At 40.7% G+C, this 26,922-nt stretch overlaps 1 protein-coding gene and 1 long non-coding RNA gene across 7 annotated transcripts in view; one reads left to right on the top strand and one right to left on the bottom strand.

Moving 5' to 3' along the window:
• SLC16A12 (solute carrier family 16 member 12) overlaps positions 1-26,922 on the top strand; it is a 66,399-nt gene that overhangs the window by 27,451 nt on the left and 12,026 nt on the right. For 5 of the 6 annotated variants that reach the window (XM_038408238.2, XM_043519000.1, XM_043518997.1 and 2 more), the window contains exons 2-4: positions 19,823-20,044; positions 24,456-24,559; positions 26,752-26,895. In XM_038408238.2, the coding sequence (XP_038264166.1) occupies positions 19,935-20,044; positions 24,456-24,559; positions 26,752-26,895 (358 nt within the window). In that variant the 5' untranslated portion in view covers positions 19,823-19,934. Of the gene's footprint in view, positions 1-11,821; positions 11,924-19,822; positions 20,045-24,455; positions 24,560-26,751; positions 26,896-26,922 lie in introns of those variants that run through there. The other variant, XM_043518999.1, reaches the window with a different exon arrangement.
• Positions 1,213-6,518, bottom strand: LOC122461071. Its single transcript, XR_006282781.1, has 3 exons — positions 6,508-6,518; positions 3,572-3,576; positions 1,213-1,358 (listed from the first exon to the last, which is right to left on the bottom strand). It is a non-coding gene; the product is annotated as an uncharacterized LOC122461071 (long non-coding RNA).

The raw sequence follows: 26,922 nt of genomic DNA, 5'->3' as shown, positions 1-26,922 counted from the left end.
TCTCCTTGGAAGGCTGTTCCAGAACTTCCCTCCTCTGATGGTGTGACATTCTATACCTTGGGGGAGTGTGCTGTAACCCCTATATTCCCCGTTTTCATATAATCGTGCTCTTGCATATAAAGCATGCCTTGTAAGGTATCGGGAAAGGTTATGATCTGCTGAAAGTCATTTCTCTATCCATATGTGTATATCATTAATTTATCTGAAGTTATCAGAATTATGTAGTATGGTTGTCACTAAAACATGCTGTAAGTTGCGGGAATCAGCCAGATATTAGCTCCCCTAAGGCAACAGCAAGGAAAGTAATCAACACCCAGGCAGGGTGTCAAACAACCCATCAACAGCCATTGTCCAGCAAGAGAGCTACAATGCAATGACTCCCCTACATGAGGCCACACCAGAGGAATTGCTCAACCTTGCTTGGAGAGACTCAGTAATGCTCACCTGACTCTGAAGGGGGGGGGGGGGAGTCAAGAAGGAAGAAAGAACTTGATAAAAGGGAGTGACATTTGCCATGCTTTTCCTCTCTTCCTCCTACATCTACAGACATCACCACACCAAGCGACTGAAGCACTGATCAAAGGGGAGAGCCTGGCTGAAGAGCAGCCAGCCAGCCAGTGGTGAGAAGCATCTAAGTTTGTAAGGGCATTGAAAGTGTTAAGATCAGCTTTGAATGTATTTTGTTTTTATTTCATTTGACCAAATCTGACTTAAGTGATAAGTCAAAACATAAGATCTATCTTTATAGTTAATAAATTTGTTTGTTCTGCCTGAAGCAGTGTGTTTGGTTTGAAGTGTGTCAGAGGCTCCCTTTTGGGATAACAAGCCTGGTACATATCAATTTCTTTGTTAAACTGATTAACTCATATAAGCTTGCAGCGTCCAATGGGCATAACTGTACACTGCAAGACAGAGGCTCCTATGGTTGTGACTGGGACCGGCTAGTGTCATTCAGTTGCAAGTAGCTGGGAGCAGCTTACATGCTAGAGGCTGTGTGTGAACAGCCCAGGAGTGGGGGTTCTCACAGCTGAGCAGGGTAAGGCTGGCTCCCAGAGTCAAAGATTGGAGTGACCTAGCAGATCACTGGCCCAGATAACACCAGAGGGGAATGTCACAGATGGTTAGAAAACTGTCTAATTTCAAACCTAAACTTATTGATAGCCAGTTCATATCCATTTGTTCTTGTGCCAACATTTGCCCTTAATTTAAATAACTCCTCTCCGTCCATGGTGTTTATTTCTCTGATGTATTTATAGAGCGCACTCACATCTCCCCTCAGTCTTCGTTTGGTTAAGCTAAACAAGCCAAGCTCCTTAGGTCTCCTCTTGTAAAGCAAGTTCTCCATTCCTTGGATCACCCTTTGAATTCATCCTTTTTGAATATGGGAGATCAGAACTGCACATAGTATTCCAGATCAGGTCCCACCAATGTCTTGTACAATGGTAATAACTTTTCCCTTTCTCTACTGGAAATACCTCGCCTAATGCATCCTAGGATTGCATTGGCCTTTTTCATGGCTGCTTCATGTTGGTGGCTCATAGTTATCCTGTGATCGACTAATACACCAGGCCTTTCCCCTCCTCTGTTGCTTCCAACTGATAAATCCCCAGCTTATAGCAAAAAATCTTGTTGTTAATCTCTCTAAATTCATGACCTTTCACTTCAAATTATTAAATTGCATCCAATTTCTGTTGTTCTTTTGTATGCTATTCCAGTTCTCCTCTGTATTGGCAATATCTCCCAATTTAGTCATCTGCAAATTCTGTTCACACTCCCACTTTTTGTTTGCTACAGGTGATGTAGTGGTGGTTCCTTTAGCGGAGATATGTGCTCAGATGTTTAACAGATAGATAGGCATGTGATTATGCAGGCTGGCAAGCCAGTGACAACTTCTCCTGAGAATGGCTCACTGATCAAGTCTAGCTGGGTGTCAGGAAGGAAGATGATGTACTTGCTCCATTTCTGCAGGCCCTTGTTATTGTCCCCCACACTGTGGGAGAACAGTACCATTCATATGCTGTCATCTGATACTTAGTTCTATAATCTTTTCTAAAATACCTGCCTGGTCAAGTCTTTCATCTTGTAAATTTTCTAATCCATAGGCAAAATCACTGCAAGTAGGGGACTGTTTCATGGGAGATGGATATAGAGGTTTTTGTGCAATTTTCCTGTAAGTGGTTCATGGATAAATTCATAGATTGGTTTATAGTCAGTCAGTCTTTGTCTCTCTCTCCTTTCGTCTTTTTAGGCTCTTTAAATGTCATCCTTCACAGGCTCTGTTATTAATCCCTTCACTTTTTAAAAAACAATTCTCTAATCTCTAAGATTGCTGCTGCACAGTTAATTGATTCACTATCTTCTCTTTGGCTAGCTTAACCCGTCTTTTATGGCTCTCTTTACTGTTTTAGTGTAGCTACTAATGATCAAAGAAAAAAAGTGATGCAGTCTTTCTCTCTGTTTGCTGTCTCCTGAGTTCTGATATGACTCAATCTCTTTTTATATAAAACCACCGGCTCCCATTTGTACTAGTTAGTTTTAGCATCATGAACACCCTTTAGTACCCTTTGTAGTTCTGTGCATCTCACCTACCTAGCACCTCGTCTAGTGTGTTTTGCGTGTTGGACTAATCCTCTGTTTTCATGTGCAGTTATTTCTTCAAGCATTCCCAGTAGTTACAGATCCATACATTCCCTGATTGTGTAAGACTGTCATGTGACTTGCTGACAGCCAGTTCCAAATAAGCTGCTCAAAGGCCTCCATCTGACCCTCACCAGAAAGTGTTCTGTTTGCTGTTTAGTTCCACCTGTGAAGCTGATAGCTTACAAACTGAAGATTTCTATGGGCACGGTATAGGAGATAGATTTTAAAAGAGCAGAATGGAAATGACAAGTCTCTGCATATGACCGTGTGAACATTTCTTAGTAACTCATTTTGGGGTTTGGAAGTGATTATAAAGGGGATGGGTGAAACATGTGAAGAATGTAAATCTCCTACGAATCACAAAGTCAATGGTTAAGGGAGATGAATATTGAAACTGTATTCCTGAGTTGCAATAGGCATGGCCTCAAGCAATACCGTACCTGGAAGTCGCTGCAGATTCTCTGTAGTCACATAGCTGTTTCAGAGTAGCAGCCATGTTAGTCTGTATTCGCAAAAAGAAAAGGAGTACTTGTGGCACCTTAGAGACTAACAAATTTATTGGAGCATAAGCTTTCGTGAGCTTCATGCATCCAATGAAGTGAGCTGTAGCTCACGAAAGCTTATGCTCAAATAAATGTGTTTAGTCTCTAAGGTGCCACAAGTACTCCTTTTTCTTATAGCTGTTCCAGGGTTTACTTTGGAGTGGAAACTAGAGAGGCAGTTTTCTTATAGCTTCAAAGATGCCCTAAGAGTAAAAAGAAACCAGCTTAATGGGAAACTAGTTTAAACACAAATTATTCAGTAAGACAAACTGGGACATTGAGCATAGGGAATGTGCCCATTTATTTCAGACATGTCAGCTGTTCTTATATTCAGGGTATATAATTTCTTCAAGAAAAACCTTTACTTGTGAACAGATCAAAGTTTTTACTTAGTCTATAAGCACATTGTGAAACTAATAGGTTCTTCTTGTTCAGAGGTTGTTTTCTAAGGAAAACAAAAGAGCATTTTCTTTTGATCTCAACATGTTTCCTTCCATTTTAATGTGTGATGTTTTCTTCCCACGTTGTTTTTTTTTTCCCTGAGTTTGCTAAATAATCTCTATTAAAAGAAATACAAGGTGCTAAAAAGAATGTATTGTAATTGTATTATTTGGACAGATATGATTCTGACTAAATCCAGAGACTCCAGACTGATAGAGAACTTGGAATTTCCAAGTACTCTATTAAAAGAATGAACAACTATTTAGAGGAATTGCATGGTGTTTGAATCATTTCACTTACCACTGAAATACAGCTATCTGTAGTGTGGAAGTCCGTAACTTTACAATGGCAGACAGTGACACTAGTGCACTACTGAAAGGGAAGAATACTTTAACCAACTGAAATAAGGGAGATTTTTATGTAAGCAGAATATAAATTACTCAGCTTCAACTGGCCAAGTCACCAGGGCGAATATCTCTACTCTTGTGAAAAATGTAATGGAATCTTTAATGATACAAGTGGTCAAAAATTTGCTATCTCAACCAAATTATGACATCTCCATGCAGTCACACTGTGGAATCATCATCTTACTGAGGCATTGATTCAGCACTGCCTTAGAAGGCAGAGTGTAGACTATTGAGTCTCCAACACTTCTTCCTGTAGCATGTGTTTCCTGTGGACTTCCATATGTTTCCTAGCTAGATTCAACCCATCTTTGTTTGTGAGATCAGACCGGATCACAGCCTGATGTGCTTCAGGTATAGAAGGAGCTATCTGAATCATAACATTATCACAAAGATGAAAAATAACTATTAGGTGATTTGCATATCCCCCCTCCTAATGTAGTGTTGTTCCAGATAGCGTCCATGGCTTTGTCCAATCTAGTTTTAAAGTATGCCAGTGATGAGGCTTCCAGCACTTCCCTAATAAAATGTTCTAGTTTTATTAGACTCTGGTTATAACTCAGATTAGTGCTGGTATATATAGGAAAGAAAAGTAATTGTTGAAGGAAGTTCAACAAACAGCAGTTAAAATAACACTCAGGTTTCAAAGATTTCTCCTGAAATGTGGCCTTGTTCATGTCAGAAAAGTGGAGCCTTTGATGTGACCTACTGGAAGTTCATGCTGGTTCTTAGTGATAGTAAAGTTGCACACATGCAAAAGTATATTGTCCTGTTTGGGGAAAAATATCACAAAGAAATCAGTCTGGTGTTGATACAATAATCATAGATTTGTTTCTGTTTGTGCCTCTTATTATGAGTGCCTGCCATGAGAGTAAGGTTATGTGGAATAACAAGCTGTGGGGATGACAGAGGTAGTGACTTTCCTTTTGTTTGAATGGTGGTTCTTCTCAGATGATGACTTGAGGTGCAACAGTTTAGTCCTACACTCATTTCTTAAAACACAAGGGAAAATTTAGGCTTATACAGATTTCTGAAACAAGGAAAATCAATCCTGTATTTTATATGTGAATACACTGTTTGCCTGTCTGTTTCCTCCTTATAATGTTTCTTAGTCCTAGGGTATTTAATACTTTATTCCTTTGACTCAAGGGGTTTTTACGTTGATTGAAAGTGACTACCACATCAAAGTATTCTCTTGTACCCAACAGCATGTTTCCTAAAATCTTATTTGTTATGGATAAGAATGGCATAACTTGTTGTTGACTAGTCACTTACACAGGTGGTTGGTTTCTTTTAAACTATTTTAGTTACAAGAGTGAGAATTTTTTAAAACAAACTTTAATTATGCATTACTTTTTTCATATAATTTGTAATAGGGATAGATGGGATAGTGTCTGTTGTGGGATTTTATTAGATACTATATAGACTGGTATTGTTGAGAGAGAGAGAGAGAGAGAGAGAGAATTATTGAAACAATGGGAATTTTAAGGTTATGAATGAAAAAGGTTGGTCTGTGGCTTATTGCTTGACACTTCAGGGAAAGACAGAAGCACCCTCCACCTGTTAATATACAGACAAACTTTATTCTGAACAAAGTATATGCTCATCCTTTATTTTAGTTAGTATGTGAAGGGACGAGATGTGAAACAACATATTTTACCTAGGGAAAACAGTTTCATCAGCATTTTGTAAAATAAGCTCCTGCTGCACTGATACCTTTTATTTCAAAGATTATTTCAGAACAATATTTTATAGCCTTGACTCCTAGATGCAGAGGTCACACAGACATATGATCTCTAAATAGCATGAATGGCACTGCTATAATAGAGATGCTTTCACTCATTAATATCATTGGCTACATCTTTTACTCTCTCTTTGAGGTATCTGTGGGTTGTCTGGTGACTTTTTGGTGCCTCAGTAGTGTCCAGCTCCATCATTATTAAAACAATTTTTAATCAAAAGCAGCAGTCCTTTCAAGAACCAATGGGTTTCATCTCTTTTGGTTTTCCTTTGTGTCGAACTCTTATCTCCCCTATATTTGGAGATGCTGCTCCATTACTGCCTTAAATCCATGAAAGACCAAGGATGTTTTCTTTTGAGAAAAATCAAGAGAGTCTTTTTAGCTGATGTGGCTATCTTAATTTTATAGGGATCGTTATTTCAGTGGTATACCTAACAATTGAGACCTACAGGAAGTGGAAATAATGGTCATAGTGGCAGTTTAATATCATTGTACGTAATGGGTGTTGCCCATCAGAAGAACACATAGTGCATTAATTGATTTGTTTGGGTACGTAATTGTGAGCAAATGAGGAGAAACCATCTGTTTTTGCCTTTTCATGTCTGATTTTTCGTAAACAAATCTTGCACATTGTAACAAACAAAAATGGGTCGAGCCAATTACAGAACTGTAGAATAAGAAAAATACTAAGAAAGCAGCACTGAGAATCTTCCTAAGAATTATTTCTGTATTAAAAGACACCCCTTCTCTTATTCTAAGAGAGTTATGAAGGGGAGTAACCCCATCAGGGCCTGTGTGGGGTACAATGTGAGCCTGAGAGGCCAATGAACATACCTGGCAGCACCTGCAAGAGAGAAAAAGCCAGACTTAATTGATGATGAAGCCTAGCTGAGGAGAGCCTGGGTGAAGACTATAAAGCCATGAAGTTTGTAGCAGAAAGAGGCAGCAGGGAGAGAACCTGTAGTCATTCGCTGAGGGATAGAAGAAGTAAGAAGCTGTCCAGGGAGGCCACAAGGAGTCTGATAGAGTAGACCTTAGCTTCCAGATACAGGGTCCTTGAGGCTAGGATCACCTAGGCTCCCCTAGCAGCCACCAAGGAAGGTGGGATGAAACACCCTGAAGTAAGGGGTATAAGGACTATGAAGTGCAGAGACTGATGGAAGACGCCTGTAAGGTCATTTGACTGTAGTTTGGTTGGACTCTGCCTCAGAAGGGGTGGACTAAAGCATGACTTGTCTGGAGGGCCAAACTGCAAGAAGAGAGACCACTGCAGTGAGCAAGCAACCTCAGCAGGGGCTCCATATGGGGACAACTTCTAGGCTATTCCAGGCACAGGGAGGTGCGCCTATAGTGAGTGAACCCCTTTATGGGGGCATTTTTCCATTTTACTAGAACTCAAGAACATTACTGACCAACTCAGCCTTTTGTAACTTGAATGAAAACAACTCCACATACAGAAGGGATGAAAAAGCATCAGATGAAAAATGAGAAATTCAGAATACAAGTACATTTTCTAAAAGTACTAGGTGAGGTCATCTCAACTTCCTGTAGCCTTGACTACTGCTTACTTGGTAGCTCTATATTTAGGAGTATTTCAGGCATGAGTAACAAAGCTCCCATAAACCTGCAGAACTATTGCTAGCACTTCCCTAAGGCTCTGATCCTACAATTCTGGAAGAAAGTGTCCATCTGTGTAGGTTTCACTTCAGGACTTGGATTTGAGAGAGCTGGCAGTATCACTGCTTTTTAGGGGCCTGGGTACTTTTCTTATAAGCCTATCTATATGACCACATGATATAGCATACTGCTTTTTTAATCTACATAATGTTGTACTCCCCACACAGCTAGGGCTGCCTGGGTACCAAAAATCTTCCTTGAATAATGGTGAGATGAGCTTCTTCTAGGTCATGTTCCCTCTACAGTTCACATCATTACTAGACTATCCCCAACTAACGCAAAGGAAGAAGAATAATATTTGGATCATTGTCAGAGTATCTCAGTGATGAAATTGGTTTGCATCAGTGAACAGAAAAAAAAGTAGTAATTTAGTCACATTAATCATCAAATGCCTTGAGAAAAACATCATATTTCCATGTGTCCTATTGCAGTAGTAGACGAGAATTCTTTCTCATGGTAGTGTTCCTGCAAGATGGAAGAGCGTAAGGCTTTACAAAAAGCTTTTTCTGTATTTGCAAGCAATTAAATTGAAAGTTCACATCTGTTTAAAGGCATAATGGGAAATTGATGAAAACCCAATCCAAAGGAGTGAATTTATGATTCCCAAAACAATTAGGGAAATCAAGAAAATGAAAAACTGAAGTACCACCACATATTTAGATATTCAACTGTAAAAGAGAAGTGTTTTCTGCAATGTTTAAAATAGAATAGTATTTAAAAAGACAAACTTCAGAAGGAACCCCAAAATGAAATATAATTGTGGAATCAATATATAACTTAGGAGTTCTAAGAAACATTCTTGTAACCTTCCATACTCAATAAAAAGTGAACAGTGAATCAATAATGTATGTTAAGTTCAAATATTGAGGGGGAAAAAATAGTTAGCAGTGGGGAAGGCCTATGACCCTATGGTAATGACTGCTGAACTCCTGGGCCAACAGCCTCCTGAATAATAGTAGTTCACCACTGATTTATTATTAAGGAAAAAAATCCAGAATTCTAAAAATCTTACCACTGAATTACATTTATCACTCAATCTATGAGTAGGAGAAATCTTGAAGTCGGTGCAAGCTATAAACATGAACCCTAGGGTAGAATTTGGCCTAAGATGACTTTTTTTCATTAGTTTTTTTTGTATTATTAAAACAGAATTCAGATCACAGTACAATAAAAGTCCTTGCCCTTTGGGGGTGTCTGTAAAAAGTTTTGAATCTTCTGTTGGGCAGTTCTTCAATTTTGATTAGATTTTTGTTTATTATAGAAATCTAATGGACCATTAGAATGATTTGGCCATAGGGCCAAATTCTATCCTCAGTCTTCGTGTAGTAAATTTGTAATAGCTCCATTACAATCACTCTGCATTGACACCAGTATACATGAGAATTTGGCTCAGAGTTCCTAACCATTTTCTTTCAAACAGACTGGCTCCAAATGACTTTCCAAAGTATTGTTGAGTCTTTACTATTAACATTTTCAGATGTCTATTAGTAATTGGGACTGCTTTTGTTTCAGATCCACAGGAAAAATCTACAAAAACTTATTGTTAAAATGCTAAAAGAAAAGGAGTACCCGTGGCACCTTAGAGACTAACAAATTTATTAGAGCATAAGCTTTCGTGAGCTACAGCTCACTTCATCGGATGCAACGATGAAGTGAGCTGTAGCTCACGAAAGCTTATGCTCTAATAAATTTGTTAGTCTCTAAGGTGCCACGGGTACTCCTTTTCTTTTTGCGAATACAGACTAACACGGCTGCTACTCTGAAACCTGTTAAAATGCTGACTCTTATAAAAAGTCCGTTATGTGCTGGCTTCCAATTAGACGCAGTTAGAAGAATTCTCTTTCCAATCAGTAAGCATATTTTATTGTATGTGATCATAGAGTAATCTTACTGAGAGAATACACTCTAAAGGGCCAAATTCTCCTCTCCTTTAGACCAACGTATTTAAGGGGAGAATTTGGCTCTATATACTGTCATTACAGTGACACTAGATATAGATGTGTTTAAAGGTCTGTCAGGGCTACAATCAGAAATCCATATTTCCAGATGAGTTTAGTATAATTTGGCCATGATTCCTGCATCCAGGCTGAAACTTGGACTAATACGTCTCAGACAAAATTACTTTTCTCTGAATATTCCTTCATGCTTGTTACACACTATTATGTAAATACGTGTAGTGAAACCTGCACTAAATAAGGACTATCAGCCAGTCCTTTCTCTGAAGAAACCACCTTAAATGACCATAAGGATCATAATTTTGTTTGACCTTTTGCTATAAACCACCTGTGACAGACTGCTGGCTTTTGCAAGTCCCTTCGATGGTTTCTAAAGTTGACTAATTTCACTGTAAAGTTTTAATTTGCATCCTATGGACTCAGCAGACTATACTGATTCTCTCTGTGAGGGCCTGTAACCATGTCCTCATCTGTGATCTCACCAGATCTCACAAACTAAGCCCTGCAAAGGGACCAGTGTGAGTGGACCCTCATGCTTCTGCACGGTCCCATTCGAATCAATGGTTATAAGGTTCCCCCACACTAATCCCAGTGCTGGGGTGGGCCATAATAGTATTCAAGTTACATTATTACTTTTGTTTTACAATTTTTATTTTCTTGTTTTTGATTGAGTGGTTATTTTTCCAACTCCCTCCACCCACCACCACAGTCTCTCTGCTGTAACTTTACTCTCGTTTCCCTCCACCTTCCCCTCTTGCCTCTTCTCCTTCCCTTCCCTATCCATGTTGTCATTCCTTCTCCTCAAAAAGAACAGGAGTACTTGTGGCACCTTAGAGACTAACAAATTTATTAGAGCATAAGCTTTCTTGGGCTACAGCCCACTTCATCGGATGCATAGATGGAACATATAGTAAGAAGATATACACATACAGTTTGTATGGCAACTTCCATCTTATCTGTAAGAGGCTAATTTAATTAAGATGAGCTATTATCAGCAGGAGAAAAAAACTTCTGTAGTGATAATCAAGATGGCCCCTTTAGACAGTTCACAAGAAAGTGTGAGGATACTTAACATAGGGAAATAGATTCAATATGTGCAATGACCCAGCCACTCCCAGTCTCTGTTCAAACCCAAGTTAATGGTATCTAGTTTGCATATTAATTCAAGCTCAGCAGTTTCTCGTTGGAGTCTGTTTTTGAGGCTTTTCTGTTGCAAAATTGCCACTCTTAAATCTTTTACTGAGTGGCCAGAGAGGTTGAAGTGTTCTCCTACTGGTTTTTGAATGTTATGATTCCTAATGTCAGATTTGTATCCATTTTATTCTTTTGCGTAGAGACTGTCTGGTTTGGCCAATGTACACAGCAGAGGGGCATTGCTGGCACATGATGGCAATTATCACATTGGTAGATGTGCAGGTGAACGAGCCCCTGATGGTGTGGCTAGTGTGATTAGGTTCTATGATGTTGTCACTCGAATAAATATGTGGACAGAGTTGGCATCAGGCTTTGTTGCAAGGATAGGTTCCTGGGTTAGTGTTTTTGGTGTGTGGTTCTCCTGTTTCCATGCTCCTAGTACCTCACACCTTCCCCCTGCTCACACCATTTCCCACTACATATAAATGGACAACTAACCAAATGAAGCACGTTTGTCACCCATCATCCTGATTGCTCTGTTGATGTGCTTGTTACATTTTTCCCCATCCCTGCCTTATCTGTCTTTTTTTTATTTAGACTGAAGCTCTTCAGATCAGGGACTGTCTTTTATTGTATGTTTGTATAATGCCTGACACAATGAGGCCCCCATCCTGATTTGGGGCCTTCTGGACCTACTAGAATAGAAATTAATTTTTATTATCATTCTCTTATACGAAAGTCCATCATTTCAGGTCAGCAAGCAGATTAAAGATTTACAGACTAGCAGATTAAAAATTGTCTAAATATATATTTGTTGATAAAGTGAAACAAGCATTGAGGACTTATTGCACTCTATAGGGTGGTGGTGGGGTAAATAACGTGCTTTGAAATGCACGTCTGTATGTAGCATGTCTGTCTATGGGAATTCAGTATGCTTAATAAGATCACAGAATAGTATGCATGTAAACCAGGCATTGTCATCTTTTAAAATGGATTTTTTACTCAAATGGCTGCTATGGCTATTGTTGAGCAATATCATCATCCATCTATAGGGTTGAGTGGCTGCACTGAAAGCCGAATGTGGCCCATAATCTGAGAGCACTGAGATAAATAAGGTACATCTCAAACTCAGCCTATATCAGTGTAGCCTGTACATGATCCAAAATATAATGTATTTCTAATTTAGAAAAATAGACATGTGACTAGATTCACTCTAACACTTCTTAATGGCAGTATAAGCTTGCCTAGTGCACTCATTTCAACTTAAATCTTCTCTTCCAATCGGATGGATGCCACGCAGTTAGAAACAAGGCAATGCATCGTATTGTGGATGAATGTCTGTTAAAGATAGGGCTAAATATTTCCCAAAGATACAGTGAGATAAGGAATGTAAGTGTTGTAGTGGTTAATAATCTGGCTGAAATCTTTTTTACAGGCAAAATTCACTAAAGGAATGATAATTTTTAATGACCTTTTGTAACGCTATAAGGGAAGCAGTGAAATTGGCAAGACCTGCTTAAAAGTTGAATGAACAACCTTGTGCCTTAGTCAGTGTAAGCCTCAGAATTACTGGTTCCCAAGGGGACAAGTGTTAATTGGACAACCTGTGTAGGGATGTGTAAACCCCATTTGTTATCTCAGAAGAGCATAAACAACTGGTTTTGTCTAAAGATTAGACAGACACATCTCTAAGTGGAGAAGAAATCCTGAGACATTTGGGCAGCAGCACTAAGATTTTCAGATGAGTTGTATTTAAAAAAAAAAAAAAGGCAGTCATAATCATAGAACTCAGGGGCTACTTATCAAAACAAGCTGTTCTTTTTTTTGGTTAAATAGTTAATCAAGGTTGCAAAATGGGACAGCTCATTTCTTAATTGGAGAAAATATATTAAAATAAAAAATGCCTTCAAATCCCAGAATTAAAGGGTATTTGTTTCCCATGTGTTAAAGAACAAGTTAAAATCTATCTGATTACCAAACTTCTAATTTTAATGCCATTAGAGATATGTAATGGTTATGGAAAAAGGAAAGGGAGGCCAGAACTGGTGCTATTTCATAATAATTCGTTTGATTACACTCCTGTGCCCTTCAACATCTTCTCCCCTCTTATTACTTAAAAATGGCTCCTAAAAAGTTTTTTCAGATTATGTGCACTAACTTCTTTAAGTATACTTAGAAAATAACTAAAATGGATCTAAGTAAACATCTAAGGACACCAGAGAGTGGGGAAGGGAGATTCTTGATACCATATTAAATATTTATCAATTTAGCTAATCTGATCACAGCAAAGTAACATGCTATTTCATATCACTAGTACTCTCATCTTCCTTCAAATGTGCTGCTTGGTTTAGGCTACTCTCTGTGGTTTATATGCATCCATACGCAGCAGTGAAAACCCTTCTAGGGCAAACAACTCTTTCAAGGCGCATTCAGAAATCATAAGCAGACTTAACCTGTATATAGATGACATGAGTCAGCTCTGATAGCACTTATCAAATATTTTAATTTTTTCTTTTCTACCATCCATTTTCTTTTTTTCTCCATTTCCCTCCTTTTCTTCCATCTTTTGCTCTTCTTCCCCTCTCTGCATATTTTGTCAGTAATGGAAGAAGGGCAATGTTCAGAGAAGAGAGAACAAAGACCAGAGAAGATCCAAGCAAGAGGTTAATGCATTAATATAACCTATGCATACCAACAAGTTATATTAAATATCATAATCGGAGCCCTGCATTGAAAATCTTAAGGAAAAAGTAGTTGCTTAGGAAGCTAGTAAACCTATTAGAACTGGGTGAATATTGCGCACACACACACAAAGCTGTGATTGATCACTCTTATTTATAATTTTCATTAGCCTTGCTTATACAGTTTGTATTCACTTTCCATTAACCTTCATTCCCAGAAAATGAATTTCAAATCTATGTACATTACTATTCACAGGAAACAGATTTTACATTCACACATGCAAATTCATTTCATTCTAGAAGAACTTGTACCCTCAGCCATTCAGGGCACAGTGGCAGTCTTCATATGTACCTTATCTGACCAATCACAGCAAAACACCACAGCTAAAATAGTGAAGTGAATATGAAATACTGAATATGTACACAACTTTTTCTCAGAATTTTTTCCTGACAAAGCACTGTCTAAATCCTTTTGTTCCTCATTCTGTGTCTCATAAAAATTATCTTTCCTTCTGTATTATTTGACTATGTAGAAACTATGGGCCAGATTCTGACTGCCATTATACTGCTGTAAATCTGGACTAACTTCTTGGGCCTGATTCTCAGTTACACAAAGGCCCTTTTATGCTATTCTTGTAGTGCAAAGGGGCCTTAATTTACTCCCACTTGAAGGCCCCTTTTACATTTCCAAGTGGACTTAGTATAAATGAGAATAAGGGTAATTGACTTTAATAGAGTTACTGCAGCTTTACACTGGGGGAGAGCAGAATCCAGCCCTATGTCTGTTTCTCCATCATGGATCAAATATCTAACGAGAAGCCCAAAAGTTTGAGAATCATCCAAAACCTGCAGTGGGCGAGAGCTATTTTCTGAAGTAGTATTAACCAGAAACTCTGCACTGGAGATTGAAGAGATGAACTGGAACAGAAAATACGAAGGGACTCTCTCTAACTTCCATAATTTAAGACTAAAATCTTCTAAAACACAAAAGCTGTTGCAGTACCACTGAATTGTACTATTTAAAAAATGAAATCTTTACTGTGGAAGGACAGATGGACAGAGAGATTCAGTGAGTGCCTCATTGGCTATGTGCCATTTTTTTTTTTAAAAGATTGGTGGCTCATGTGATGTGCAGAGGCCAGTTGCTAGGTTGCAGTGGATTTCGTTACCTTCCTATCATTAGGAGAGGGATCTCCTGATGAGGTGAGACGCTGAGGCTGTGTCTTTTGAGCAAACTTGCCGCCTTCTTTCTGTTGGCTGAGCAGAAACAGTGAGGAAGATGCTGTTGCTAACTGTTGTTTCCTATCCAGGAATCTTGACGACAACTGTAAAAGTAATTGAAAAGCTATTTATTTGCCAGATTCAAGCCTAACTTATTAACCTGAGAACCAGCTCACTAAGCAATGACTTGTCTTCTGGACAAACAGGGTAGCTGAGAGTTCTCATACATCAGCACAATTTCTGCTACCTTTTCCCCCAGAGCCTCCTGTGAACTCATTATAAGGCAAATTCATTTTAATGCCTGAGTGAAAATTACCCAAGAAAGGTTCCAAAGTGCAAACTCTCTAGTGATCTCTTCCCTTAATCCTTCCTCCCTTCACCCAAATCTGAGAGCAAGACTCGCATTGTATGCATTATTTGTATTACCATAGCCCTCAGTGGGACCAGTTGGGATCAGGGTCATATCATGCTATCATTCCATAAAAACACCAGGAAGACACTTCCTGCACCAAAAAGTTTAGTTAAGATGCACAAACACAGGTAGGAATAGTGGAGGGGAGGACGGGGTCACACAGCTGCATGCCTCATTAAGTGTTTTTCAAGACTTTGCTTTCAGAGTCCACAACCCAAAGAAATTCAGTTGTATGGCATCATTAGAAAAATAACACTGGATTTGTTTAATGACAGATAACGTTTTCTAACTGGAGAAGCAAATTGCCATAATGCCAAAATAAATGTGCAGTGGACAGGGGCAGAAACACCTAGCAGAGACATAATTTAAGTTGCTTATTAGTTCATGGATACACTATATGAAGAATTTCCTGGGGGAAAGCTAAGACCAATGAGAGGAATTTAGCATTTTTTATGAAAGTGATTCTATTTTGTTATAGGTAGGGCTGGTAGCACTGCCTATTAAGAGGCTTTTCCAATACTTCCCATTATAAGACCCTGTTTCCAGTTGCTCAAAACTTTAACTATTTGTGCTGAATTTTTCCATGCCAGTTGTCAATCCTGAGGCTGAATTTTCTTCAAAACTTTCAGCCAAATGGTCCACCTGTTTGTGAGAAAGCAGCTAGGGAAATGTACATTGTTTAGCCCAGGTTAAAAAATTCTTAAGACTTTTTCGGAAAAGCTTTGGAGCAGGGACTTGAAATGTGACATGGGGTTGCCTGTGTGTCAAGGACATGCCTATTGCCATCCCCAGGAAAATCCTCCCAAATCTGGTCAAGATATATGCCTTTAAAAAATTGCAGTTTGCATATGCTCAATAAAAACGTCAATATTAACAGCTAAAATCTACAAAGATTCTATCCTCACTGAGCATGCTCCATCCTCTCATAACCTAGTGCTGACCAGACTGCGCATGTGCCATACCCACAAAGTGAATGAACATACTACAGCCCAGGGTTATGGGAGCTCAGAAGGACTTTAGCTGTAATGACGCCTCCCAGCTGTTCCAGGCTGGGATGGGGACTGCGAGCCAGGTGGCTGGGGGTATGACACTGAGGTTGGATGTACTAGGAGGTGAGGGGCAGAAGGAAGACTGGAGCTGGCTGGACAAGGGGACTGGGACTAGGAATGCTTGGAGGGAAATGGGCTCAGAGGTAGAGAAGAGACAGATCTGACAAGGAGCAGGGTGTGGGGGAAGAACCTGGACTAGGCAAAATGACTAGGCTAAGTAGCCAGTGAGGAGATGGAAGGAAGAGATTGAGGTTGGATAAACCCAGGAGGGAGATTGGGACTGGAAGCCAATGTGGGGAAGACAGAGATGGATTAGATGAGGATCTGGGAGGCAGGAACTGGGACTGCCTGGGCAAGGAGACTGGGACTGGGTGTGGGGAAGGCGAGAAACTGGGAGCCAGGGGGGAGATTAGAAGTGAACCTGGAGGGGAAGACAAGGATTGGCCGGACAAGGAGACTGGCACTGGGATAAGAAGACTGAAGAGTAGAGAATGGGACTGTGACAAGGAGCAAAGGGTGATGAGAGACAGGACTGGGTCAGGGACCAGTTAGAGGGGATGAGGCAGAAGGGGTCAAGGTTGGAGGAAACTAACAAAAAAAAGTCTATGTTCACTACAACAAACTCCACTCCAGAGTCTGGAATGGAAGGAAAGATTCCTGAGTCTCACCCTGTGATTATGTTACTAAAGACTGTAACATAATGCATATGCCCAATAGGGACAAACTAAGGAAGCACAGGCAACCTTAGTAGTTCTGGCATTTCCTAGCTTTTGAGAGCTTGACTTGGCAACCTTAATATTTTTTTCTTTTATTTATATATGTGTGTGTGTGTGTGTGTGTGTGTGTGTGTGTGTAATTCTTTATAGGTTCTTATACTGCACTCATCGCCATAGTATCTGAGTTCCTTCCATTAATGGATAAAGCAACCTGTCTAACATTTGTCACGTATTTGTTCTCTCATCCTCCCACCAGAGGAGAAGTGTATGTAGTGGAGTGTCTTGTTTTGGAACTTCTGAAAATAAGATGTATAGACATGTCACTATATGCTTTAGTTAGAGAAGGTAGGTCAAAGAAACACACCTTGCACTTGGATGGTGGTGAGGTCCTTAGTGCCTGGGGGAGTTCATTCCACAGTCTTGGACCAGTCCTGGAGGAAGACCTGTCTCCTGAACAGAAGAGCTTTACTCTTATTGTAGAGTTCAGAGAAGCACAGCTGTCGATTATAGTCTTCATCACAGAGCTTCAGTTGACCTTTTAGGTATCCTGGGTCCATGTCATTCACTGCCTTGAGGATAAGGGCTGAGACAAGATTCGAACTGACAAGGTCTGTGGTCTCTTCTCTTGCAAGAGTGAGCTTGTTCTTGTATGAGCTTCTACATTTTAAACTCCCATAGGAACGTTTGTGGCCGAGCTACTCATTCCTGTGGCTGTTCATAAAAACTCTTGCAATGACAGCTGGGACTTTTTAGATCTTTGTGAGCAAAGATAACCATTACTGTATAACCAAACTGCAGATACATCAGGTGTTCAGTTTGACACGGGGGCTATTTTTTATGTTGGGGGTAAGGGACCTGACAAACTAATGAGATTGAAAGCCACTGTGAATTGGGAAGGGAAGCTGACCAGTTACAGGGGATGTAATTTCCACCACAACTGGAGCCACTCGCAGCCCTATTTTATTTTAATTTAATGTGGTGTTTGTATTTGTACTGTGGTAGCACTCAAAGGTGCCACTCAAGGCCTATTGTGCAAGGTGCTATATAAACATGTAGGCTGACGCTGTCCATTTCCAATATGATTTACATGAAAAACCAGTGAGTGTGACAAATCATCAGAGGGAGGAGGGTGTAATAGTATACAAACATGCATTTTCATAGGCTAACAATGTACATAGCTTGTTGGCTCTGAACCATTTAGCTGATATTTCTATTTAAATATTTCTATCCCCATCAGACATGAGAGAGAGAGAAAACACACATGATACAGTATCTCGGCCTCAAGTAAAGGGAGTGACAGAAAACCAGTGGAAATAACTGGTTTTTCTGGTATCCTTTATATCAAGAATTGGGGCAGTGACATTTTGTCAGTGACCTGGTTTAACTTGTGCCATCACATGACAGTGACATGTAGATTTAGCCTGCTCCATGGATTGTTTTATTCCTTGATACTGTTTTTTGGAGTATGCCTTCTAAAACACATTTGCGTTAAAATAACAGCCTGAAACTGCAGACAAACACACACTTCCATATTGCAATTCCAAATATTTCTCTTACCTGTGTAACTTAGGTCACCAGTTCTGGTGCATTGTAATACTGCCCTGTGGATTGAAGCTTCTGCCTTTGGAAAGAGTTTTCTATTCCAAAATGCACAAACTGAGATGCTACAAGGGTGGATTGTGCAAGTTTCAGTTGGAGGACTCAGGTTCTTAATGTTAAGCATGTGCTGTAGTGCTTTGCTGGATTGTGACCATAGGGCTCAGGGCCTTTCAGGATCAAGCCCCTGTGCAGTGTCTGACTGAGGAACTGTGTGATTTGAGCAGGCATCTCATCAGAGATTTAATCAGTACCCTGAGTTGCTTATCACTGTGTACCTTTAAAGAGCCCCAAAGCCCTTCTCCAAATGTTATCAGATAACATTTCATGGGACTGCCTGTGATTCTTGTCAGCGTGAATGTTGCATGTTCAGCATCTACAACATTACACTATAGCTGTGATATTTTAGGTTTCTCTCCAAGCAAAATTGAAACACGTACCAGACTGCTTTGCTTGTTTGTTTGAAGTCTTTACTTCATTCAGGAAAAAAACCCCAACAACACTGCAATAAAGCAACTAGCCCTTAACAGTAATCACCCAAATCATGCAGTCATCCTGCCCAGACCTGGGAATGGGGAACAGCCCAGACAACCAGGCTGCATGTGCAGGAAACTGAGCATACGTGGGCGTAGCCTCAGAATGCTCAGCCCTGCCTTGTATTGTAGTGGTTGGTGAAAACCGAATCACAGCCATGGCAGCTGGTCACTATGGGTCCAATCATGCAAACATGTGTAACATGAGTAACTCTAGTTGTTAAAAAGGCCACTCACATGACTTTAGTTGGTTACAGGATTGAGCCCTTTGGGTTGAATTCAGTCTAGTGCAGAAGTCCAGCCCCATTCAAACTGCATTTAAACCCTGTTTTGAGGTTTTAATTGTGATGTAAGTGGTGCACAGACATTGTGTTGACTGCTTTCATGGGAAAGGGTAAAAATTCCTCCCTTTAGGTTTCTTCCTACTCAGAAAAATCATAACTGAAGTCAATGGGTTTTGCTGGGGCGGGATTTTTTTTTTCCACTCACCTATACTTCAAAAAAGCTCAGACTTCCAGGGATATTCACCTTAACGTGTAGGTGAAAATTTCAGCCCAAAAGGTGAATTTTTTCAGTAAATTATGTGAGTGAAAACAGTTGATTATAAGGGAAACTGTTTTACAACTTTAAAATCAGGCCAGAGCATCAGTTAGCATTAGTCAGTGTAGCTCTGTTGAAGTTAAAGGAGCTTCAGGGACTTATACCGATTTGAGGATTTTGCTTGTATATATGCATCACTGCATTTTGTGGTATTATGTGCTAGGTGTAATTGCGGGAACAAATATTAAAGGTAGAAAATATCTCAGATGTAGGAGCAAATTCTGCTCTTGATTATACAATATAAATTGAAATCAGTGGAGTTCCTCCTGATTTACAGCTGAGTAAATGAGAACAGAATGTGACCCAAATTCATTTGCTTCTCACAGTGCACAGAATGTGTGTTACACAATCATTGTAGTTGGAAATATATCACCACATACAATAAAACAGCTATATTTTACCCTTTGATAATTTAATTTCACAGGGGTTTTGTGAAGGGTGATTTAGTCTGATTCTCTCCCTGCTGTTTTTCTGTTTCAGATGGCAAATAATCCTTGTACCAGGTAACATTCCATGCATGCTCTGCATGTCCGCTGGAGTCGGTCCCTTACAGTGACTCTGGAAAGAAGAAAAAAGAATCGCTATCACGGCTATGGCAGCACCAAAGAAAGTTCTGCTCTCCTCCCCTCCTGATGGAGGCTGGGGATGGATGATTGTTGTTGGCTGCTTCCTCGTTACTATCTGCACTAGGGCTGTAACAAGGTAAAATAGCTTCTTCTCAGGCTGACTGTTTGCAATCTTCCTTCTTCCTTTTTTTCTTTCTTTCTTATAAAGAGAAAAATAAGAAAGATCCTTTGTAATGGCTAATACTTGAAGTTAAAGGAATCAATTCTGTCTGGACTTTTTACTATCCTTCTAACCTGTTTTGTTTTCGAAGGCCTTCTGAACTCTGTATGGGGCTGGGACAGCTAAAAGATTAAGATTCCTCCAATATTAGTCCTGCTTAGTCCCTGATGAAAGCTGTTATGCCCTGTCCAAGAACTCCTATCACCACCCTTGCTATTCTGCATTATCAGAGTTACTTCATGCTGTAGTTATTCAGTGGGGACTAGAGGAGCAGTCAGTCTTTCCAGGCCCTGTGTCCCTCTCTGACCTTCCTGTGATTTGTTTTGGACAGTTCTTGTGGATTTGTTTGACTCTTGGGTATATCCGATCGACCTATAGTGTAATCTCTTTGCTCTCTACAAGCATTTCAGTTGCCATCCTGCATGAGAGCTATGACCTAAAGAGGCCCTTCGCTATGTATACCTCAAGTATCCTAACTATGCAGGGAATATTTGTTGCTGTATTCCTCAAAAATAGTAGGAGAGAAAATAGGCTAACATACTTTGAAACGCGCATCCATACATTTGGGGACAAGAAGGTTCCTTCTGCTGGTGTTGCTGTTTTATTTTTACTACACATGGGAGGATGGTCTATGTTGATATGAACATGTAAACTGTATGAGGGATATTAGAGACAGACAGCACAGTATGTGAGGGGCACTGGAGACAAGGGTCTCATTTGAACTGGCAACACGATACAATTACAACTCTTCTTACCTGCATAATGTATTTCTTTTTAAATGAAGCTGCCAGACCAGATGAAGGAATTGTGTGGTAAGTCTCATAAACACTTGTCAATAGCCATGTAAATGTTGATCTAGTGCTACCATATTACTACAGCTACATGAACTACATACTAACACTACAAGATTTTCTAAAGGCAGTTTTGTCCCCATAATGTTTGCTTTTTTGCATGTGAAATACATTGATTTACATTATAGAACTGATCTAATTGATGCTATATTTTCTAGAACAGATGCATCTGAAATCTGGCTTTGAACTGAGAGACAGTTGATTGATTGGAGACAGAGCTGGAAGACCACCCAACAACCCCTTGCTTATTTAGCAAACTTGAAATATTCCTATTTCTCAATCAGATATTGGGTGTGCGGATATTTTATTTTCAAGTATCCTAAAACACCACTAAATAGTGGTATGATGCCACATGAGCAGTAAAGAAGACCGTGGAAATCCATGGTGCATTTGAGATCAGACATAGATACAGCCAGAAGACCTGATGAAAGGGGCTACTTTACCAGACTATATTTGAAAATTACACTGTGCCCCTCATCCTTACTGATGCTTTCATTCAAACAAAACTCTTATTATTTTTTCCTTAGTAACATGCTTCTAGTAGTACATAAACACATTTTATCCTAAAGGTCAATTTTGTTTATTCATGTGATATGGAAAGATGACAGACACACCCTGCACTTCGATGTTATGGATTCAGGAGAGAAGAAGAATGTCTGTCTGTATATATTTTGTTGCAACTCGGGCTAATGAAATCAGTGGGGCACTGGGTCTGTCCACACTGAGCTCATTGTGGGGTCATAGCCTTAGGCCCAATCCTGCAGACAGTCATGCACACACTTAACTTTATGCACGAGTCTCATTGATACCATACTTCATAAGCTTGTCAGAGCAGGGGTTGTGTTGTTTGATTTGCAGTAGGAGGTACCTAAATAAATAATACTAATAAGTCTAACATTAATTGGCATCAGTATAGATGGGGGGTGGGTGTGTGCGTGCATGCGCGCGTGTGTGTGCATGGAAAAATTTGCTTACTATTTGTACTTCAACATTCTACCTTATTGGCAGATTTTAAACAGATGGCCTCCTGTCTTTGTGTTCACAATGCATCCGTGAGTATTTGCAGCCAAAAAAGGGAGGGCTGGTCTCAGAATCAGTCTCTGTATGTAAAGAGTCATTCAGAGTCTATGCTGTTAAATCAGCCAGCATTTTGGATCCTTTGTTCAGTTACAGTGTATGCTGCTGTCTGCAGGCATATGGGCACAGGATTTCTTGATTACTGAGAGTTTGTTCGAAGCTTTACATAACTGAATGGCATTTTGTGTGCGTCTGTATATCTATATGTCTCTGTAAACATGAGTTTGAATCCTTCTTGTGCCATCAGAAGTCAGTTAGAGCATAGGAAAGGCTCTGCCTCCCTGTCTATCATGTTGTTTGCTGGAGTGGCTATCTTGTTGTGTTTCTATAACTTCACTTTTTTACGAGGATAGTTTGTTGGCTTATTGCTCAGCCCCTTCTTCCCACCACCCCCAACCTCCTGCCTGGAGGACCAGTAGACTACTTTTCATCTGGTCCCTCCCTACCTCTCCTGCTTGGGTAGCCTTACCAGGAGTTAAAGCTGCCTCTGGCATAGCTCTTAGGATCATTTGCAAACATTCCCACCATATTCAGGTGCAGTCTCCAGGGAAGGAGAAGTGTCCTTGATGTGGTGGGAAAGCCTCTGCATTCCAATGACCCTGAGAGCTATGCCAGCAGAAGTTTTAACTTCTGGTGGAGCCACCCAAGCTGGATAGGTCAAAGGATAGGGGCCAGACAGAAAAGCAGTCCCTAGGTCCTCCAGGTTGCAGGGGAGAATGACAGGCCAACATCCTATCCTTGAGAAATGTCTTGGTGCCAACTGACTGAGAGCACAAGGGGTGCATAGTTTTACAGGGATTGCCAGGTCAAATATATGCCGCCTAATTCGGTAAAGGTTGGCATATACTGAGAGCCAGTAGCCCACTGGTCCATCGTAATCACTGCAAAAATGTATGCACAGATCATATTTAAGGAGTTATATATTTATACTGAAAATGAGATTCTTAAGGCAGATAACCAGGAGGTGACATGTCTTGGATACCCGCTTCCTGAAAGGAACCCAACAGACGCTTATCTCCCTGCTTGGTTGTCGTGTATTGTGTTTGTCTCAACGGAGGCCTATTTGCATACTGAGCCAGATGCTGATTAAGAAATTGCAAAGTCTACAATAAAGTAGAATACAGCAGGTGGTATCCTGTTTATAAATATAGACAACAATGAATTATTCTGATCTATCTGGGAATGCAAACAGACACCCTGGATCTTTCACTGAGGAGACAAGCTGCCATCATGATTTGTCTGATGAATGGAAGATCACAGCCAAGCCTGGTTTAATACATGGGAAGGATTTTGGATAAGTATTGCTCGAAGATATGAAAATAACTCTAAGTTCTAGAATGCATGCTATGGTTTTAATTTATATGTAACCATTTGTTTCCAATACTTCTACTTGTTATCACTTGAACCTCTATATTTTATTCAGTAAACTTTTACTGTTTTCACTATAAACATACCTAAGTGCTGTGTGTTAAGATCTGAGATGTAATTGGTAAGCTGGGATGTACTGCTTCTTTGGAAGCAGCAATTCTGTGAATACTGCAACTGTCTGGTGGACCAGGGGCTGAACATTCCAGGAGATGCTTGGGGGTTGGAATGTGCCTATCGCTAATTTGTAGAGAGAGCAGGGCTTGCATAAGGGAGTTCTTGTGTTGCCTGTGGCTGGTGCAGCCAGGAAGCTGACATATGGCAGACACAGACAAGGCTTCCTCATGCTAAAGGCTGATGATAGCGAGGTGTCTCACGGCCCTGGGTGTCCCTGGGAAGTATCACAGGTTGAATGATAGGCCAACAACCTATCCTAATGAAAAAGTGAAAGCCACTCTGGCAAACGGCATGATAGATGGGAATGACAGGGCCTTCTCTGTGCCCTAAGTGACTTCTGATGGCCCAAAAGTCATCTGACTAATATATATTAGTCCTTGAAGAGAGAAACAACAATGTAGGAATAGGAAAATAGTTCATGGGAGGTTAAAATAAAAAAAGGCAAGATAATTGTCTGCTCTTTTAAAGATTGGCTCTCCTTGTGGATGGAAATGTCTTCCTGGTCCTTGCCAGATTAAACTGATCTGTCTAATCCCACTACTAGGGTCATACTTGGTGACCATCCTGTGTCTCATTTGTTCTTCTCTGATTCAATTAGACAGATATAAGCCAGGCACATGAACTGCTGTAGGAACTATCCATCCCATGTGCCACATTGTCATTTGTCATTATTTCCTGTGCATCCAGATAGTCTCTCATTTCAGTCTCCATTTTGCAGATGTTTAATGACCCAGTTTATTTTCCTTGGAAGTCAACAGGAATCTTTGCATTGACTTTCATAGCATTTGGAACAGACCCAAACCAGATGCCCTTTAACCCGGAATTTAACAGATCAGTGTTCATGTTTTCTTTCCTAGATGTATCTCAATTTTCTTTGTGGAGTTCCAGACATACTTTGCTCAGGATTATGCCCGAACAGCTTGGATCCATTCCATTGCAGACTGTGCCACAATGCTGTGTGGTGGGTATTGCACTCTCTGAATAATAAACTGGTTTGTTCTTTAGTCCTCTGGGATACCTGATATTAGTGTATTCACAAGTCATCTGAGCCAGTGTGGAAAATTTCTGGCTTCAGGCTGGCTAATGACTTTTGTCCACCACATCCTGGCTTTGTAGCCAAATGGGTATAGTATGTCCAAGCTGTTCCTGCAGCACAGTTTGGCAAGGAGGGGGCGCTTTTTTTTTTTTTGTACCATTTTGTCTGATACTGAAAAGAAATGGAGCATTTTATTGTCACGTGGTGTGTGTGTTAAGAAATGTTTTAGTGAAAAGACCTAATGGGAAGGGTCACGGTTTAATAGGAATTCCACTGGGACTTGTTTTGCCTAGTATGTTGCAATTATATTTCAGACTTGACTGTGTGTTTCCTAGTTCCTTTGGTTCAAGTCACAACCATCGCATCCCTTCACTGAACTTTTTTGGGAGCAAATGTCCTTTGTGTTTCCTTTATGAAACGTCCTCTAGGACAGTGGTTTCAAACTGTGGGTTGTTTCGCAGTACTGGGTCGCAGAATGGAAGGCACTGGGTCACAGCAGCTCTGGTCTGCATCACCAACTGGGCCATTCAAAGTCACATGCCTGGTGCTGCCTGGCTAAGGCAGGCTAGTTCCTATCTGTTCTGACACTGCACTGTGCCCTGGAAGCAGCCAGCAGCAGGTCCGGCTCCTAGGCAACGGGACCATGCACTGCCTTCGCCCTGAGCACTGGATCTGCACTCAATGGGGGTTGGAGTGGGGGGATGGTGCCTGCGGGCAAGAGCTGCACGGAGCCGCTTGCGTACCTCCACCTAGGAGCCGGACCTGCTGCTGGACACTTCCGGGGCGCAGCACAGTCCGCAGTACTAGGACAGGCAGGAAGCCTGTCTCTGCACCCCAGCTCTGCTGCTGACTGGGAGCTGCCAGAGGTAAGACTACACCCCAGCCCCAAGCTCCAATCCCCTGCCTCAGCCCCTCCCTCAAACCCAGAACCCCCTCCTACACCCCAAAACCCTCATCCCTGGCTCAACCCCAAAGCTTGCACCCCCATCCCAGAGCCCTGACCCCCTCCTGTACCCTCAAACCTGGAATCCCCTCCTGCACCCCAAACTCCTCATCTCCAGCCCCACTCCAGAGCCTGCACCCATAGCCCAGAGCATTGACCCCCTCCCGCACCCTGAACCCCTTATTCCCTGTCCCAGCCCTGAGCCCCTCTCATACCCCAAACGCCTCATCCCCAGCTCCATTGGGTCATGGGCATCAACAATTTTCTTCAACTGGGTTGCCAGAAAACAAGTCTGAAAACCACTGCCCTAGGACACCTGTTCTGTTCTGGAGTTACACTTAACTTCTCTTGGATATCATTTAAAGATCTGCAAAGTACTGTGCAAACTTAGGGTCTGATCCTGCACACATCATGTTGGAGGTAGAATGGTCTGCCCGTATTCATTGCATTCCAGGATTGGGGCCTAAAATGTTGCCGTCATCTCTGCACCAACTACACCACATCTCCTAGGCAAAGATGTGAGGACAAAGTTTTCTGCCTGAAACTCTAAGGGAATTTTAAGTAGGCAGAGAGAAGAGCACAAAGGTTTCTAGGATTTGTATTTTCCATGGGTGAAACGGGACTTTGACACGCTCTTTGTGTGTGCAGGGATTTTAACTTCTAATATTGCTGGATCAGCCTATTCCTACCAGAGAAGGAGATCATTTCTGCACTTTATAGGTTCTAAGCTCTTCAGTGATGAGGCAGAAGGAGCATTTTTTCATAGAGTAGCAGTACAAATTCGAGGTAGCAGATTTATTGCTGCTGTAATGATAGGGTAATGAACAAAATGCTCCTAAGCTAGTCATTGGCTTTGCCTCCTTTGACCCCATTAATTGAAAAACAGCTTTGTCTTATAATGATATTGCCTGATTTAAAATAGCTGTTGACCTGATTTTATGGAAAATAGAAAACAACCATTTTTAAAGGGTTTTTGAGTAGGTCACAAATACCATGACATGATGTATGTGAATCTGAAATGTCACTCCAATTAGCTGCAGCTAATTGATCAGTGTTTTTCTCTTGTTTGTCTGGTCTTGGTGCTGAATTTTGTTCCCAAGCCTTGACTCCAGTGATGAAGCGCATGTGAGTACACACTGAATTCATTCACTAAATGCATTCATTATTTTTGAAGCCCCACTTGGAAGTTTTATCAGTAACCATCTATCGTGTCAAGTGGGCATCATGCTTGGAGGACTGCTTGCATCTGCTGGACTGATCCTGAGTTCATTTGCCACAAGCCTGGAACACCTCTACTTTTCATTAGGAGTGCTTACAGGTAGGAGGGGTTCAAGATGTTTGCCCC

This window comes from Dermochelys coriacea, chromosome 7, assembly GCF_009764565.3.
Source record: "Dermochelys coriacea isolate rDerCor1 chromosome 7, rDerCor1.pri.v4, whole genome shotgun sequence".
In the NCBI taxonomy this organism is placed as follows: domain Eukaryota; kingdom Metazoa; phylum Chordata; order Testudines; family Dermochelyidae; genus Dermochelys; species Dermochelys coriacea.
This window is presented reverse-complemented; position numbering and strand designations above follow the sequence as displayed.